The sequence below is a fragment of the Ictalurus furcatus genome, chromosome 22 (assembly GCF_023375685.1).
Source record: "Ictalurus furcatus strain D&B chromosome 22, Billie_1.0, whole genome shotgun sequence".
NCBI classification, from domain to species: Eukaryota; Metazoa; Chordata; class Actinopteri; order Siluriformes; family Ictaluridae; genus Ictalurus; species Ictalurus furcatus.
In genome coordinates, this window is record NC_071276.1 from 5,449,313 (window position 1) to 5,465,307 (window position 15,995).

At 39.2% G+C, this 15,995-nt stretch overlaps 1 protein-coding gene across 4 annotated transcripts in view; it reads left to right on the forward strand.

Moving 5' to 3' along the window:
• LOC128598996 (probable E3 ubiquitin-protein ligase HECTD4) overlaps positions 1 to 15,995 on the forward strand; it is a 166,464-nt gene that overhangs the window by 66,256 nt on the left and 84,213 nt on the right. For all 4 annotated transcript variants that reach the window (XM_053610277.1, XM_053610274.1, XM_053610275.1 and 1 more), the window contains exons 24-30: positions 1,012 to 1,175; positions 1,297 to 1,542; positions 5,768 to 5,960; positions 7,365 to 7,469; positions 9,213 to 9,301; positions 11,872 to 12,041; positions 14,675 to 14,804. In XM_053610277.1, coding sequence (XP_053466252.1) covers positions 1,012 to 1,175; positions 1,297 to 1,542; positions 5,768 to 5,960; positions 7,365 to 7,469; positions 9,213 to 9,301; positions 11,872 to 12,041; positions 14,675 to 14,804 — 1,097 coding nt within the window. The remainder of the gene's footprint in view (positions 1 to 1,011; positions 1,176 to 1,296; positions 1,543 to 5,767; positions 5,961 to 7,364; positions 7,470 to 9,212; positions 9,302 to 11,871; positions 12,042 to 14,674; positions 14,805 to 15,995) is intronic.

Sequence of the window (15,995 nt, forward strand, 5' to 3'; positions counted from 1 at the left end):
AGCACTCTGAGATGCGAGCCTATGTACTCCGAAGCTCATTGCCACTATGCTTCGGCTCTGGTGTGAGTTCTATGTACTATGAAAAAGGTTAAGTAGTAGGCACTATGAGCTGTTAGAGTATTTTTTTTAACAAGTTTTTGGTGACTAAATGAATCATGGCAGCAGGCTGTGTTTGGCCCATGAGCCTGACACCTGTGAGTTTGACACCTGTGGCCTAGGACAGCATGAAGGTATGGAGCTTGGATTCTTGGATTGTGATGCCGTCTGGGTTAACATCACTGATGGAGAGATGATGGCCTCTTGATGAAATTGTAACCTTCATGGTCTGTTCAATTACTGCTACTAAGGTCTAAAGGATTTTGAGAGTCATATTGCAGCCTAGTCTTCCCATGGCCCTGTCTTCAAAAATACTAATCAAAATTTGAAACAGTTTTTTTTGTTGTTGTTGTTGTTTTTGTTGTTTTTTTCAATGGGGCAAAATATAGTATAGTCATCAATACATCTTTGGAGGAGCAATGTGCAGTGGCAAGAAGAAGGCACATTATATTTGTCAATACCCTTGACTTAGATGAAGATCAGATCACATTTCATGACAAATTTATGCAGAAAACCATGAAATTCCAAAAAGGTTCACATACTTTTTCTTGCCACTGTATAACCTCTATGAAACTGTTCTTTAGGTTCTTTGTTCCTGTTGTAGCATCAGCCTGTCAAGGATGATTGATCATACATACCCAATTAAAAAAAAAACATTTTAGTAGTGAAATGCACAAAGGAGTTTTTTTTCTCTTTACAGAACTAAAAATTCTGTAGATAGCGTGATGGGGGGAAAAAAAGATTGGACACACAGCCAGCCCTAGCCCTCCAACTAGAGATCTGTTCCAACAAGCAGATAATGACTAAAATGATCATGACAGCTTTATGGTGGTTTAAAAATACTTAGTGTGTAATGTTCTCCTGGTTGGTGACCTTGATTGTCCAATTTTTTGTGCATTTGGCCTTGTGTTTTAGGAGTCATCAGAGGAGGTCTCTGGGGGTCTGCCTTTTCTGGCTGACCTTGCTTTGGGTCTCTCCGTTCTAGCTTGTTCCATGTTACGCATACTCTACAACGGCCCAGAGATCACACGGGAGGAAGAGGCTTGCCATGACCTACTCTGCTCTAAACTCTTACAGAGGTCGCCTGAACAAATATATTGCTTTTTACATTTTTTATTCTAATTAAAATAAGTTTGAATCTAATTTTAATCTAAGTTTTAATCTAATTAATCCTCTTACTGTTTTTTTTTTTGCTCTTAGATGCCAGTGGCAGGTAGAAGCCAATGGTGCCATCTCTCCGGCTCTTACCCCCTCTCCGTCTCCGCTCCCGCTTACCATTGACGAAGACCAAGAGTTTACCTACCCAACAGATGTTCTTGTTCACCCGGCAGGCTTCATTCCTGGTGTTTATTGTGATCTACCACGTATCCGACTGCCCCCAGGAATCATGGGCCGTCTAAGGGAACTCTCTGGCAAGGCTCGACCACAGTTCCGCCCCAGCATCAAGTAAGCACTGGAGCAAGACTGGGTGCCTCAGGTTGATGACTTCATGCTCACTGTTAATGTTCGCCATCATTCATTTTTATGCAGTTGCAATCTGCTTTGGTTCGATCGATATAATGAATCATAGAATATGACCAAGTTGGTGCCATTTTGTGTCTATAACAATAGTTCATATTTAAGTATAAAAATAAAAATAGCTTTGAGGAGTGGGCAAACATGCCTTCGCTGGCACTGATGCGCACGGAGAAGTGTGGCGGGGATAAGAGATACATGGTGTTTTGAAACTGTGAAGGAAGCTGTATAGTAAATATGAGACTGGTACACATGTGAAAAAAGAAATTACCCATAATTACGAGGTTTGGCAAAAATAATAACGATAACATTAGTTCATATGTATATAGTGCCACTCATTGAATGTAGGAACTCCTTTATTCAGAGGCATGGGCGTAACCACGCATTCTTTGGGGGGGGTCGTGTCCCCCCCAATGTTGAGGAAATACCAATCTGTCCCCCAATATACAGTACAAAATATTTTCTATATGTCCCCCTTTAATGAACCCTGCCAACGGATCTGTCTTTTCTTCATCTATTCTGTTTATTTATATCTATTCCTTTTTAATATATTTCCATTTGTTAAGGAAAATCGGTGTGTGCCCCCCCTCCAATTGTACACTTGGTTGCACCCATACTCGACGCAAGTTCGTTGATGTATTTTAGCAGCTCAGTCTGTAAGAAATGGAGACAGCAGCCAAGCGTAGAAAAGTGCAGCAGAACATACAAGGTTTTTTCAGACAGTAAGTAACTAGATCCCTAAATAGTAGGTAACCTTAACTTAGTATAGAAGGCATCATACCATGGCTTGGTTTGTTCTTAAGAATGTCAATTAACTTTTCATATTTGCACGCCCACGAAGTAGGCTAGGCTAACGTCAGTTCCAGTTTTTGACCATTAATGTTACGTTCACTTGCATATCCTCCCGCCGAGTTCGTTGTGAACCCTCACGTTGTGACAGACTGTTATAAATGCGAGTGAAAGTGAGGAAAATTGCACAGCATTTCGTTCCTTTACACTACAATTGGTCTAAGGACAACTAAGTGATTTTACAAATATAAGGTTCAGCATAATGCTAAGATGTGCTGGCTTGGCAACGTGAGATATGGAACTGTCGTCTGAGTTGTGGCCATATTGTACTTATCCATTCAGAACTAGTTATGGCAGTTTGTCTTTAGAATTAAGAAAAGAAAACTCCAGGACCCTTTAATGTTTCAGGTTACCACTATATATTGTTGTACACTTTGTACACTTATTACATAGCAAGCTAAACAGCATGATGACATTAACATAATAAATGACACCAGTTACACAAACAGAAGATTCAGTTTATCAAATTAAAATGATCATCTAAGTCAGTCATTGCTCTTCTGGGAAAATAATGGTACCTGGTCACAATGCAGGCAGCACAGCATTGCTTGGAAGCATCCGTGGGGAAATAGTATTTACAACATATATAGTGTTGAATTTAGTTTCATAGGTAGCCATCCTTTTTGAGTTTGTTTAAAAGTCGTGATTGCGTGTTTAAATGTTAGTGTGTGTGGTTTGCCTGCACACATCTTAGCTCGCCTCTACTTGGTGTGGTGGGTTTCATGGTAGGTTATGGAGCAGAGAATACGTCTACCCACAGGACGTCCACAGCACCCTACAATTTCCCCATGCCGTGGGAGCTTCTATCACTCAGAAATCACGTGAATTCAAACGGTAACTGTAATCGTAAAACTATGTTCTAAATATGCGAATTTTCAGTATCAAATTTTGGGGAGGCTTGACTGCCCCCAATGTCCATACCATGGTTACGCCCTTGATCAGAGGGGCTTTATATACAAGGTAAAAAGCAGAGGGGATAAATGGCAAAATTGTTTTGTTCCACATTTCAAACTATTAGTGTCCCATAGAGTTATCTTTTCTGTTGTTTAAAAATGTTCAGAAAAATTCTTTCAAAATGTTTGATGACAAGAGGCTACTACATATTCACCAGCATTCCTTTGCATTCATGAATGGATTTGCCACTGCAGGTTAAGTATTTGCTTGTGTATTTGTGTTTGAATTCTTTTTATAACCACAGCATGGTTGTTTCTCAAATCAGAAGCCGTGGGTTAATCGTATATGTAACAACACAGCTTTGACGGTACTTGCAGCTCTAACAAGATCAATAGGTTTGTATTAATGAACTCAGCTCATACATATGGACTTGTATTGCAGACGATCCACATTATTTAAAAAATGGGAAAAAACTTTGCCATTGCTCGCCCATTAATGAATGTTTTGGGTGGTGATGCACATCTGCAGGTCATTTCCTACATTGCTTTAACTTGCAGTGTAGATGTAGATCTGTTATAAGCAAGCCAGAAGTCACAGTGGCAAGGACAAGCTCCCTGAGATGAGAATAGGACAGTGTTTCGTCTCTGTATGTCCCCCTGCATCTTTCACTCCATAAGTTTTTTGGAACAGTGTTGGGGGTGTATTTTGAAATTCCCCATGCACTGGCCCTTTTAAGAATAAATAGGGTTAAATAGGGTTCCAGTGAGTTCAGTATATGAATGAGAGAGCCACAAGAGACAAAAATATCTCCCACTGGTCAGTAAAGCTCTCCACAGTGCTGAATTTTCAAATCTGATCGGTCAAAAAGTGATAATGAATTTTCTATAAAGGCAGCTCTGAACTGTAAGGCAAATCACAGGTTTACATTAATGTAGTCGTTCCAGTCGTTATTGTTTCTTGAATAATACTGAATTCACAAGGACTTGTATGGTAGACTGTCCACATCATCTAAGCCTAATAATAAATGGACTATAGGATTATTATCTATCTGATGCCTTTGACGATATGTCAAGAGGATACTTGGCTTCTTTTCCCTATTATTGTATTTGTGACATAAAAATGTGGGATTTTTCATTACCTCCAACTCCATCTTTGCTCACATAATTCTCATTATTATGCACGTCATTTCCTATGATAATATAAGCAAGTGAAAAATAAATTAGCAAAAATATAAGTAGATAAACTATTAGCCAAGGTTGAGACCTTATAAGAGGCCTGGTGGATGGATGCAGAAAAGCTGTACATTTTGCTGGAGAGAGTGGGCTTGGGGGGGCGAGCAGGCCACCTTGGGAGGGTTTAAGGTGTCTCGCGATGGAGGATTCAATGGCTGGGTGGAGGGGGGTTGGGGGTCACCCATGCCAAGAGCCGCCATATCCTTTACCTAGAGGGTCTCCCCAGCAGTATTTCATGTATTTGGCACATGCGGGGGGGAACAGGAGGAGCTGTTTTCTCGGGCCAGGAGAGGGTCAGGAGTTTCCCATCGTAAACATCCCTGTCTTGGTCAGTGGCACTTTGTAGAGCCGGCCATTCGATATTGAGGTGAGTAGGTGCTCGCTCACAAAATTTAATAGGTTGGACTGAGGTAAGGCTGCGGGAACATTAGCCTGGGGCCTTAAAGAAGGGTTCACCTGGTAAGATACCCTCAAGGAGAGATGGGTCGCTTTGGTCGGCCCAGCTCAGAGAAGACATGGCCCGGGAGCGTGCAGTCATCACTGTTTCCCCCATCGGAGTCGGACTGTCTGAAATCGTGGCCACTTTGAGCCTTTGGCACGGGAGCGTTTTGGGAAACCCTAGGCAGTGGCAACAACTCTCTGGGAAATCAGTGGCTTCTACTGCATATTTTAGGCCCATGCAGACCATGCAGAAGGGATGAGAATCCCTAGCTGAGATGAGAGCATTGAACACAGCCCGGCAGGCACATGACTGGTTATCCCTGTTGGAAGCTGAAGCCAGTTTAGTATGCACCATGGCGGCGAGGTACAGAGCTCAGTCAAGGCGGGCAGCTCTAGGACGCGGGGCAGAAGGCTTAAGAGGAGGCGGGCAGCCTATTGAGCAGTGCGAGCATAGGCGGCTTACAGCGAGAGATGCAGCTAACCTGGCTAGCGAAACAAACAGGTCCGGCAGAGGTTGATCAGATGGATATGTCCTCCTGCAGACAAAAAGTCCAAGTCAGTGAACCAGCGAGCTGTGCTTTGTATGCGAGCTTTGTATGAAAACATATTTAACTGACACCTTTTTTACTTCTCACTCTTCAAATGTTTCTGTACCTGGTCCCACTCTTGAACTTATTTGCATATTTTATTTATTTATTTATCTTTTTACCTGAATTGCTTTCTTCTGTTCCTCCTTCTAGAGAGGTGATCCGGCCAGATGTAATAGAGGAAGTGATTGTGTCCTGTGTAATAAAACACCTGGGTCTGATCGACTCGCTGCAGTCATTAGTGAACCTGCAGTACAGAGAGGAACACAGAGAGGAGTATGAGCTGCTGTGCAAAATCATGGCTGAGGCATTCAAGAAGATTAATGCAATGGAGAGACAGCTTCAGGTATGCAGAAATAATTTGCATTTATGGGGCGACTCATTTAGAGTAGGGTATGTTAATTAGTTTGAAATTATTATTCAGACCTGACGATTGCATAATTGATACTTTGCACACAAGACATGAAAGAAGTGCAGAACTATATACTACTACAATCTACTATTAAATTAGACTAAATATCATGTGAAAAATGTGCACAAATTCAGGAATTCAGAAAGGGGGCGAACACTTTCACAGCACTGTATGTGCTTGGTTTAAAAAGAAATTATGCTTTCACAGTGCTTTGATTTAACAAACATTTTACAATAGATTTGCTAGGGAGGAGATGTCGCATGTTTCTTTACAACATTTATTCCCACTACTTTACTGGCTTGTTTTATAGTGTCTAACAAGTCAACTCTTTATACCCCTGCTCTTTTTGAAAATTAAACATTTAATGGCTTGATTGCAGTTTGTCGAAATAGGCAGCTGATTTATTGTTCAAAGAAAGTGCATGAATGAAAAGGTGTGGCAAATGCTAATAGCCAAGGTAAGTCAAATTAGAGCAGTTGTTCTCAACCTGGGGTGGGGGGTGGAGAGATCGGAAGGAGGGCGCAAATTTGTTTTCAAGAAGAAAAAAAAACACAGACAGGGCATCATTTGGGTGCTCTGTGTATATGATTGCTTTTCAAATTGAATGGGCGTAAATGGAAAAACCCTGTGTTCCCTCTCCCTCTGTGTTTTCTTTTTGCTGTGAGAGGCATCGCTTAGCCTGTCTTTTATCTAGCTGTCAGTGCTGCCAACTTAGCGACGTTTCAGACCATTTTAGCGACTCTTCCCCCCCCCCACGAAAAAAAAAGGGCCTAATGATAAATCTAGTGACTTTTTGGACAAAGCTTAGCAACTTTACAAATGTCACCAGTACTGTCCAGCAAGCGTGAGGTCTTGCTTTCCCGTTGCACTCAGACCTCTCTCTGCGTCTGTTCTGCTCAGTGAGGGGCCGAGAGCCGGAGATTTAACAAAGTCATGGCTAACGAGATGCACCCTTCATCCCAATTTACATGCGAATGTTTTTACAATGCAAGACGAATGGGATAATGATAATGAGTCTTTATTGATCACATATATCTTACAGCACAGTGAAATTTTTGATCATCCATGTTCCATACCTTTCCGATATATAGTTATTTAAAAAAAATAATACAAGTTATGAAAAGTGATTTTAAAAAGTACAAAAACACAAATAAAAATATCTATCAAAAACATTATAGAAGAGGTTATATATAGATATATATATATATGGGGGGAGTGTGCCACATGATGGAGGAGATCTGGGGAGGGCTTTAGTTACAAAAGGTTGAGAAGCTCTGAGTTAGAAGAATAATTTTTGTAGCTTTAGATTTAGTTGTATGGTTTTTGTGTGTCTTTCAGAGTGTGGCCGAGCTAGAACAAAAATGGCAGAATGAGGTTGATGAGGCTCAACAGGGCAAACTAGAAAATAACACGCCCTTCTTCAATGACTACCACTTTTTTGAGGTAAGGAAAGTTTAACATGTCTTGAAATGTGCAAACCTCAGTCAAGGAGTTTTTTTTGTGGCATTCTGGTACTTTTTTTTTAAATTATTGCCTTCACTAGTCTATTTTAGTCAGTGTTAAGAGTCTGTGTTTTATTCGATTATACATTTTTGAGATAAACTTGGAATTCTCACATATTTACATCTGAAACAGTGGTGGCTTGTCCGTGGGAGGTAGGTGGGGCGGAGTCCCCCCCATTTACAGTTGTGCCGAAAAGTTTGCATACTCAATGCAGAATCTGCTAAATCTTAATACTGTTAACAAAATTAATTGATATTATTTTGTTTAAACAGCTTATTTTTTTTTTCATTTAGTACTGCCCTTCAGATGCTAAATAAGATATTTACATGTCTCCCAGAAGACAAAATACTAACAATTTACACCGATTATCCTGTTCAAAAGTTTACACCCCCCTGGCTCTTAATGTGTCGTGTTGCCTTCTTGAGCATCAGTGAATGTTTGCACCTTATGTAATAATTGTGTACGAGTCCCTCAGTTGTCCTCAGTGTGAAAAGATGGATCTCATCAAAATCATATAGTCACTGTTGGAAAGGGGTCAAATACACAGAAGATTCTGGAAAAGCAGAGAGTGTGCAGGACCTGGAGGATTTTTCTAAGAACAGTGGGCAGTTTAACTGCTCAGGACAAACAAGGGCCTCATGAATAACTCTCACAAAACATAACAGTCGTGGATCATCCAGGTAACAACACACAGTATTAAGAATCAAGCATATGGAAACTTTTGAATGGGGTAATTTTTATAAATTCAGTTATCTTGTCTTGTGGACTATATGTAAACATCTGCTATGTGAAATAGTTTATTCAGGACAGAACTAAATAAACAACAACATGGGATTTGTATGATCTGTCTTATTTTGTTAACAGTATTAAGATTTAGCAGATTCTTCAAGGGGTATGCAAACTTTTGGGCACAAAAGTGTATCAGCTGTTCAACAATTATTAATCTTCATAAAATTCTCATTTACAACTCTATACATTTACATTCTTTTTCAATGCTAATTACATGTTTTGCATGATACACAATTTTAAAATGGTGCAGTTTGACAGAATTAAGGCATCGATTTGCTCATGTTTGTAGATCCCCAACTTGGGCTTTCGTAGTTATTACACCTAGTGGTCAAAATGGGAACTGCAACAAATGCTGACAGCGCTCCACTGGGGTGCTGATACATGCACAGAAGAGTCGAAGCAGACAGTTAATGACATGGTTGGGAAATTGGGCTAGTATTAAATACTTTTTTAAGCAAAATTTAATCGAAAATATAATCAAAATGAAATCTAATACATTTTGAAGAAAAGGCGACATGTCATTGCAGACATTGTGTATACATTTCTGTTGTATGAAATGTTGCACAGAATGGGAGAGGGAAAGGGGGATTATGGAATGGATAATGTCTGTACAACAAAAATACATTCGAAATACTTGTTTCCCCACGCAAATCTCAGTCAACCCTGGTTATCATAATATCATTAACCAGGTCTGAAATATGAAATATCTGAAACCAGAAATGTCATTGAGTTGCATGGTGCCCTGCCGTCCCATCCATGGTGTATTGCTGTCTAGTGGCCTACCCATAATGGGCTCCGGATCCAAGTGTGACCCTGACCAGGATAAAGACGTTACTGAATTTGAATAAATGTATTGTATTATTATATAGAATCGATTTTTGTGTGTCTTTTCAGAGCAAAATGAAGGAGCTTGAACTTCTGTGTTCTCTGAAGGAGGTTCCATTAGATTGGAGTGATGTAGAAAATGCTGTAATCGCATTAAGGTAAAATGTAACCTTTTTGAAAAAAATAAAGTAAATCCAATGATATTCAATCAATGTTATTCATACTGAGATTTTGTCTTGATAGCAGCTAAAATGGGAGGAGTTTATTATCAAATCAGCGAGTGTACTGTGGCTTTCCATGCACTTGGTGACAGTGTATATATATGTAAACAGCTTGGAGGAGAGTAGTAGCAAGGAACTCACTCAGCCAATTATTTAGAAACACCTGGTATCTCACAATTTTCATCTCCAAGGCAAACTGGATTGGAAAGCAACTGTTAAAAGAATTTGATACGTCTTAAAAGGAGTGCTTTTTCTTCTAGTTGTTCTAAATTGTGATTCCCCCCCCCCCCCCCTTAGCATTTCAGAAAATTAATTGTCTTACCTGTTGGGTCTTGCAGTTGGGAATGTGGAATTATGAGCTCTGGCAATGGCATAGTGCCAAACAGAAAAAAAATCTTTACAGAATTGGAGATTACATTATCATTCTTTCATTATTGTTTCAGTTCTCATTACCCACACAGCATTTTTTTCTCCCCACCACTTATCTATTCGGTTTACACTAAAATGTCATTCATTGTGGTGCTTTTTCACTGTACAGGTTTCACAGTCTAAGTAAATATATTGTGCAGTTTATATATTTTAGTTTAGTAAATATATTGTGCACTTTTATTTTCCAAAATAAAAGCTTAGTGTGCACAGTGTGTGTACATGGGGTCTAAAAAGGCCACTGGATTGCTCTTTGATTTCTTGTTATGATCTTGGCAAATCTGTTACAGATTGGCATGAAATATACATAACTTTAAAACTATGTAAAGACTGAGCCAATTCCGTTTTTTTCCCCTTATTTTTAACATGCTGCAGGAATTTTTACCATTTTATCATTGAATCTCAATCCTTTTGTCCTTTCTCACCTCTAGATTTTCTAAATCTATTCCTCCTTTTTCTCCATGTTGTATTATTTTCCCATGACTACAACAAATTTGGAAAGTATCTGTAGATACAGTGGATAGGTGGAAGGTCTACACACCCCTGTTAAAATGGCGGGTTTTTATGAAAAAATAAATAAAAGAAATTATGAAATTACAACGTATTAAACTGAAGTGAAAAACAATCAAACATTTTCGGGTAAAATAGGAAATATACAATAATTACGATAGCCTGGTTGCAGAAGTCTACACACCCTTTTGTACTTGGGGATATGGCTGTGTCCAGAATGAACCAATCACATTCAATCTCATGTTCAAAAGTAATTTTCGTACAGCTGTCATCAATGAAATTATTCTGATTAACCCCAAATAAAGATCAGCTTTTTCTGTAGGGTTGTCTTCATATTTTCTTGGTCTTCTCCAACTACTGAAGCCGTGGTCTGCAAAGAGCTTACAAAGCATGCATCGCATCACAGTTTTTGAAAGGGATCGATCAGGAGAGGGGTATAAAAAAAAATTCCAAAGCATTAGCTGTACTATGGAACAGTGTAAAGGTCTGCATCAACAAATAGAGAAAATGGAACACCACAGTGACATCAGCAGCCCTTTCTTAGGAAAAAAACATCCAAGCCCAACTAAATCTTCCCAAACCATGTGCAAAAATGTGCTGTGGTCTGATGAGACCAATTCCATAATTCCAAAAAGTATGTTTTTTGCAAAAAAAAAAAAAAAATCACCAAAAGAACACCATGCACATGGTGAAGCATCGTGCTTAAGGGCTGCTTTTATTCAGTCAGAACTGTGGCTTTTATGAAGGTGGAGGGAATCATGAATAGCTACAAATACCAGTCGATTTTAGTGCAAAACCTTCAACTGTCTTCTATTAAACTGAAGAAGAAAAGGAATTTCACCTTTCAGCACGACAAAGACCCAAAGCATAAATACAAATCAACAAAGGAATGACTTAACCAAAAGACGATCGGTGTTTTTAAATGACGTAGCTAGAGGCCAGACCTGAATCCAACTAAAAATCTATGGGGTGACCTGAAGTGGGCTGTGCACAGGACATACCCTCACAATCTGATGGGTATAGAATGTTTTTGTAAGAAACAGTAGGAAAATATTGCCAAGTCAAGATGTGCCACGCTGATACACTCTTACCCAAAAAGACTGAGTGGTATAATAAAACCAAAAGGTGCTTTAACAATGTATTAGTTTAGGGGTGTGCACACTTACGCAACTAAGTTATTGTAAGTTTTTTTTTTTTTCCGTAAAAAAAATTTCTGATTTGTTTTTTTCACTTATTTTGTATGCATTGTCATTTCACATTGAAGCGGGGAAAAGCTCTGACTGATTTATCTTGGTTTCATCACAAAAACCTGCCATTTTACACAGGGTGTGTAGACTTTTCTATATCCACTGTAGTTTGTTAGCAACAAGTAACTCACTATAAAAGTGTGGCTAGTTATGTTCTTTCAATGCCTTCCGACTGTTTGTAACCCAACAAGTATGATTGATCACTGTGGCTTGATTTTGAAGAAGGTCCAAGTCAGACTCTTGGATGTTTTTGCTTTGTGAAATGACCCATATTTAAAAAAGAATAATAATAATAAATTGTGTGTGTTTGTGTGCATGCATTAGGGAGAACTTTTTTCAGGAGGTTAGTTCTATCCAGCACTCCAGGTGTGTTGTGCCACTGGTCAAGACCAGAGCTCTGCTAAAGAGCTTAATGAATCGCTCAGAGCTACTGTTGCATGTCACAATTTCTCCACACTGCGGGAGCCTAACCACAACACCTACAAGCTCACCAGGTAATTTCCACTTCCCTGTACACAAAGTACCTTTTAACCAGAACTGTTTATTTCACCATTACATAATGTAACCAAAGTTTGCACTAATATCTGTTAATAAGATATATATTTTAAGAGATTTATAAGACCATGTGATTGACCATGCAATTTGTGAAGTTGTTAAGAACCAGTCATTTAGAAGACATACTATAGGGTCTTGGTAGAACTTCAGAGAGTTGTGGTAAGTTACTGTATTGGACTTTTACAAGCAGTATAATCCTTGTTTCATGTCATCACAATGTATAATCACTGCCAATTTTTGGACCTGATAGGGTACTGACTGCATCAATGTTATTGTGTCTGTGCTTCATTAAGAACATACAGTTTTATTTATACTGATAATTGACTATATTAATACACAGAATATTTAGGCATACAGTATATCTTCATCAAGCAGCAGTTCAGCAAACCCTCTCCGACATGTTGCCTTGTAGCTATGGTCAGCTATACATATATGGGACAAGCAGCAAGTATTGCTGATATCAGCTCTCCTTACTCTCCCTACAATTTTTTTTTAAAAAATATATCCCTTCTTTTAAATATATCCTTTCAGTTTATGCACATATTAGTGTAGATTTAATTTCATTTTGGTTAAGTTTACCACCTTTTATTCTCTCCAAGGTAAGGTGAGTAATTGTAGCCATTTTTGACCCCTATTTTTTTTTTTTTGCGTTGTGCAGCGAAGCCAGAAATTTGGTCCCAAATATGAGAGCAACAGAAAAATGATATGAATAAAAGGGTGCTTGTATAAAACATTTTATCTCACTGTGGAACAAGCCTCTTTGCATTGTCCCTCAAAAGCACTATTGCAGACGTGATGTGTACATTGCAGAGACAGGGCTTACATATATCTTCTAATCCTTGGCACTATGTCACCTAGACAGTCTAAAACCTTTTCTTGCTATCAGAAGCATCTCTCAGATGTCTATCACGGCTGCTGGATCAGCTAAACTGTTCAAGGTGCGAGTTACCAGCTCAATCACTGAACGCTGCCTGCTCTAAACTCTCATCTGTTCATGGTTAGCCTGTCTCCAAACAATAGTTATAGTCAGCTAGTAAGCTTACTTTGCTGTGATTTGAAGAGGATATGTCAACCATATAACCCACCCTGGCTATGGGAAAGGGCAAAGCCCAAGCTAAGATACGCATATGTGGGAACAAGATTTTGAGCATGAGCACTCACCTGGTGTGTGCATCGTGCCTCAGGTGCGCAAGCCATGCTAACATCCCTAGCTTCATATGAATACTTTGCCTGCTTTTCCCTCAAGAGTCTCCAGCAAAGGCTAGCGAGCCAAGATTATTTATTTATATGCTGAGTTATTCTCAGGAACTTGCCATTCCCAAGGAAGCTAGCTGGGTTGACCAGCTCGACACTGTTTCCCTGTTACTGAGTGAGATGGACAACAGTGTCATTGGAGAAGACTCCACAGACGAGTCTGTGGACCTCACTGAAGAGGATGAGGACTTGTCCCCTCCTCACAGGCTGCAAAGCCCGTTGCGGCAGGAAATGAAGGCACCAGTGCCAACAGGCCTCCTCAGCTGAACGGAGAACTGCATGATGTCTGCAAAGGGCAGCTGAAAAGCTCCGCATTCTATATTCTAAGTCCTCAAGGAGACCACCATGGGTGGTCCTCACTACAAGGGAATGGCTGCTGAAAGTGAAATACTCAGCAAGGGAACTGCTGCCAGTCTTTTTTTCAACAGGAAGCCACCAGTTCATGGACCACTCATTTTTTGCCAAGAACCCCATCCAATGAAGGTCAGCGTTTGATTGGGTCACAATGGAAGGCAATGGATTCATCCACTTAACTCCAGTGGAACTCTTCATAGCATCCCATCTCCACCCTGCCCTTCCCTCCATGAATGAGAACACTACAAATGTTAGAAAGCAGTGGCCACCTATGTCAGAGCCCTGAACGCCTCATTGTGTGCGTGGTCACTGACCTCTGCCTGCGCCCCCACAGATGTGCTGTTCAGACATCCAGCAGAACCATGGCCTTTATGGTCTCTCAAGATGTAAAATTGGGGGCACTACTGGAAACTGAAAGTGAAGACATATCTCTAATGTTTTGAGAATTGACACTAAATTCTGTATATACCTTTGGTACCATGACTTGATGGTACAAACTTATCCGTTGGACACCTGGAGGCACTATTTGAAACAGGAGGTCATTCCATCACATAGTGCTGCCACAGTCCATCACAAATGGCTTGGACCTCTTAATTGCTCTTTCCCTTACATTATTTATTTAGCAGTTAGGATAGCAAAAAAGGCTAAAATATCGAATACACTCCAGTTAAATGTGGTCTGTTTCACTGTGAGCCACAATATGATTTCAAAATAGAAAAAAAAAATCCACCTTCATAGCTGTATTTATAATATAATTGCAATTCATAACAATATTTATAATATTAATTTGTAAAAAAATAATAATAATAATAAATGGATAAAACAAAAGAGAAAATCATTGAGAAATTCTCTTTTTTCGCATATCCCAGCATGTCAGGAAGTTGGGGTCAGAGTGCATTATTATAATGCTGTATTATAGTAAAAAGTCAGACTATAAACCATGGACTGTACTCATTCCTTCCAGCCTGTAAATTGGTGTCGGATATGAAGACTGGTATGGTGAAGCAGCCAGTTTTCCTGCGCAGTATGTCTGCTCCTTCTGACCTGGAAATGATAGCAAACCATGATCTGGAGTTCACACATGCAACACAGAGGTAAGGTGCTTTTATTTATATAGTATATGTTTTTACTATATAGTTACAATTATCAGAAAAGAGCATCTGTCAGCTGGCAGTTGTGCTCTGTGTGTGTATATATGTGTATGTGTGTGTGTGTGTGTATAATGTGCGCGCACACATACAGTCATGGGGAAAAATAAGTACACCCCATAGAAATTGCTGGCTTATTTGACATATTTGGACAAGCAAACATTTAGTCATATTTGAAACACTGCCTAATAACAAAGTTAACAAAATCAAAAGGAAAATTAGCTTTTTCAATCATTTATTCAACAGAAATATCCGTAGATGTGGAAAACACCCTTGGCAGCAGCTAGTATTGTCCCCTTTAGCAGAAATAACTTCTCGTGTGTGTGTGTGTGTGTGTGTGTGTGTGTGTGTGTAATATATATATATATATATATATATATATATATATATATATATATATATATATATATATATATATATAATATAGAGCGAGTGTGTGTGTGTGTGTGTATGTATGTATACTCTTAATAAATGTGGGCAAAGGAGGCTGTGAAAATTTGTTAAACATAATCATAAAAATATTCTGCTCCCATGGATATCAAACAATTGCAAACACATCACGGGTTTATCAGAAAAAATATATCGTTGTTGATGAATTCATGTGAGAAAAATCTATTTGAAGTATATTTCCAGTGATATTTGACATTTTATTTAGTACACCTGTGTGACTAGGAACAGGAAATTGTACAACCATGACGTCCTGTTTCACAAGGGTATAAATATGAGGTAACACATAGGCCAAATTCTCTTAGTCATTTGTAACAATGGGTAAGACCAAGGAATATAGCTGTGATGTGCAGCAAAAGGTTGTTGAGCTTCACAAAATGGGGCGTGTCTATAAGAAAATAGCAGAAGCATTGAAAATGCCCATTTATACCATCAGGGCAATAATTAAGAAGTTCCAGTCAACTGGAAATGTTATGAATCAACCTGGAATTGGACGTGTGTCTATATCGTCTCAACGCACTGTGAAGAGGACGGTTCGAGCTGCCAAAAATCTCCAAGGATCACAGCTGGAGAATTGCAGAAGTTAGTTGTGTCTTGGGGTCAGAAAGTCTCTAAAACTATAATCTGAAGTCACCTACATCACCACAAGTTGTCTGGAAGGGTTTCAAAAAAAAAGCCTCTACTCTCATC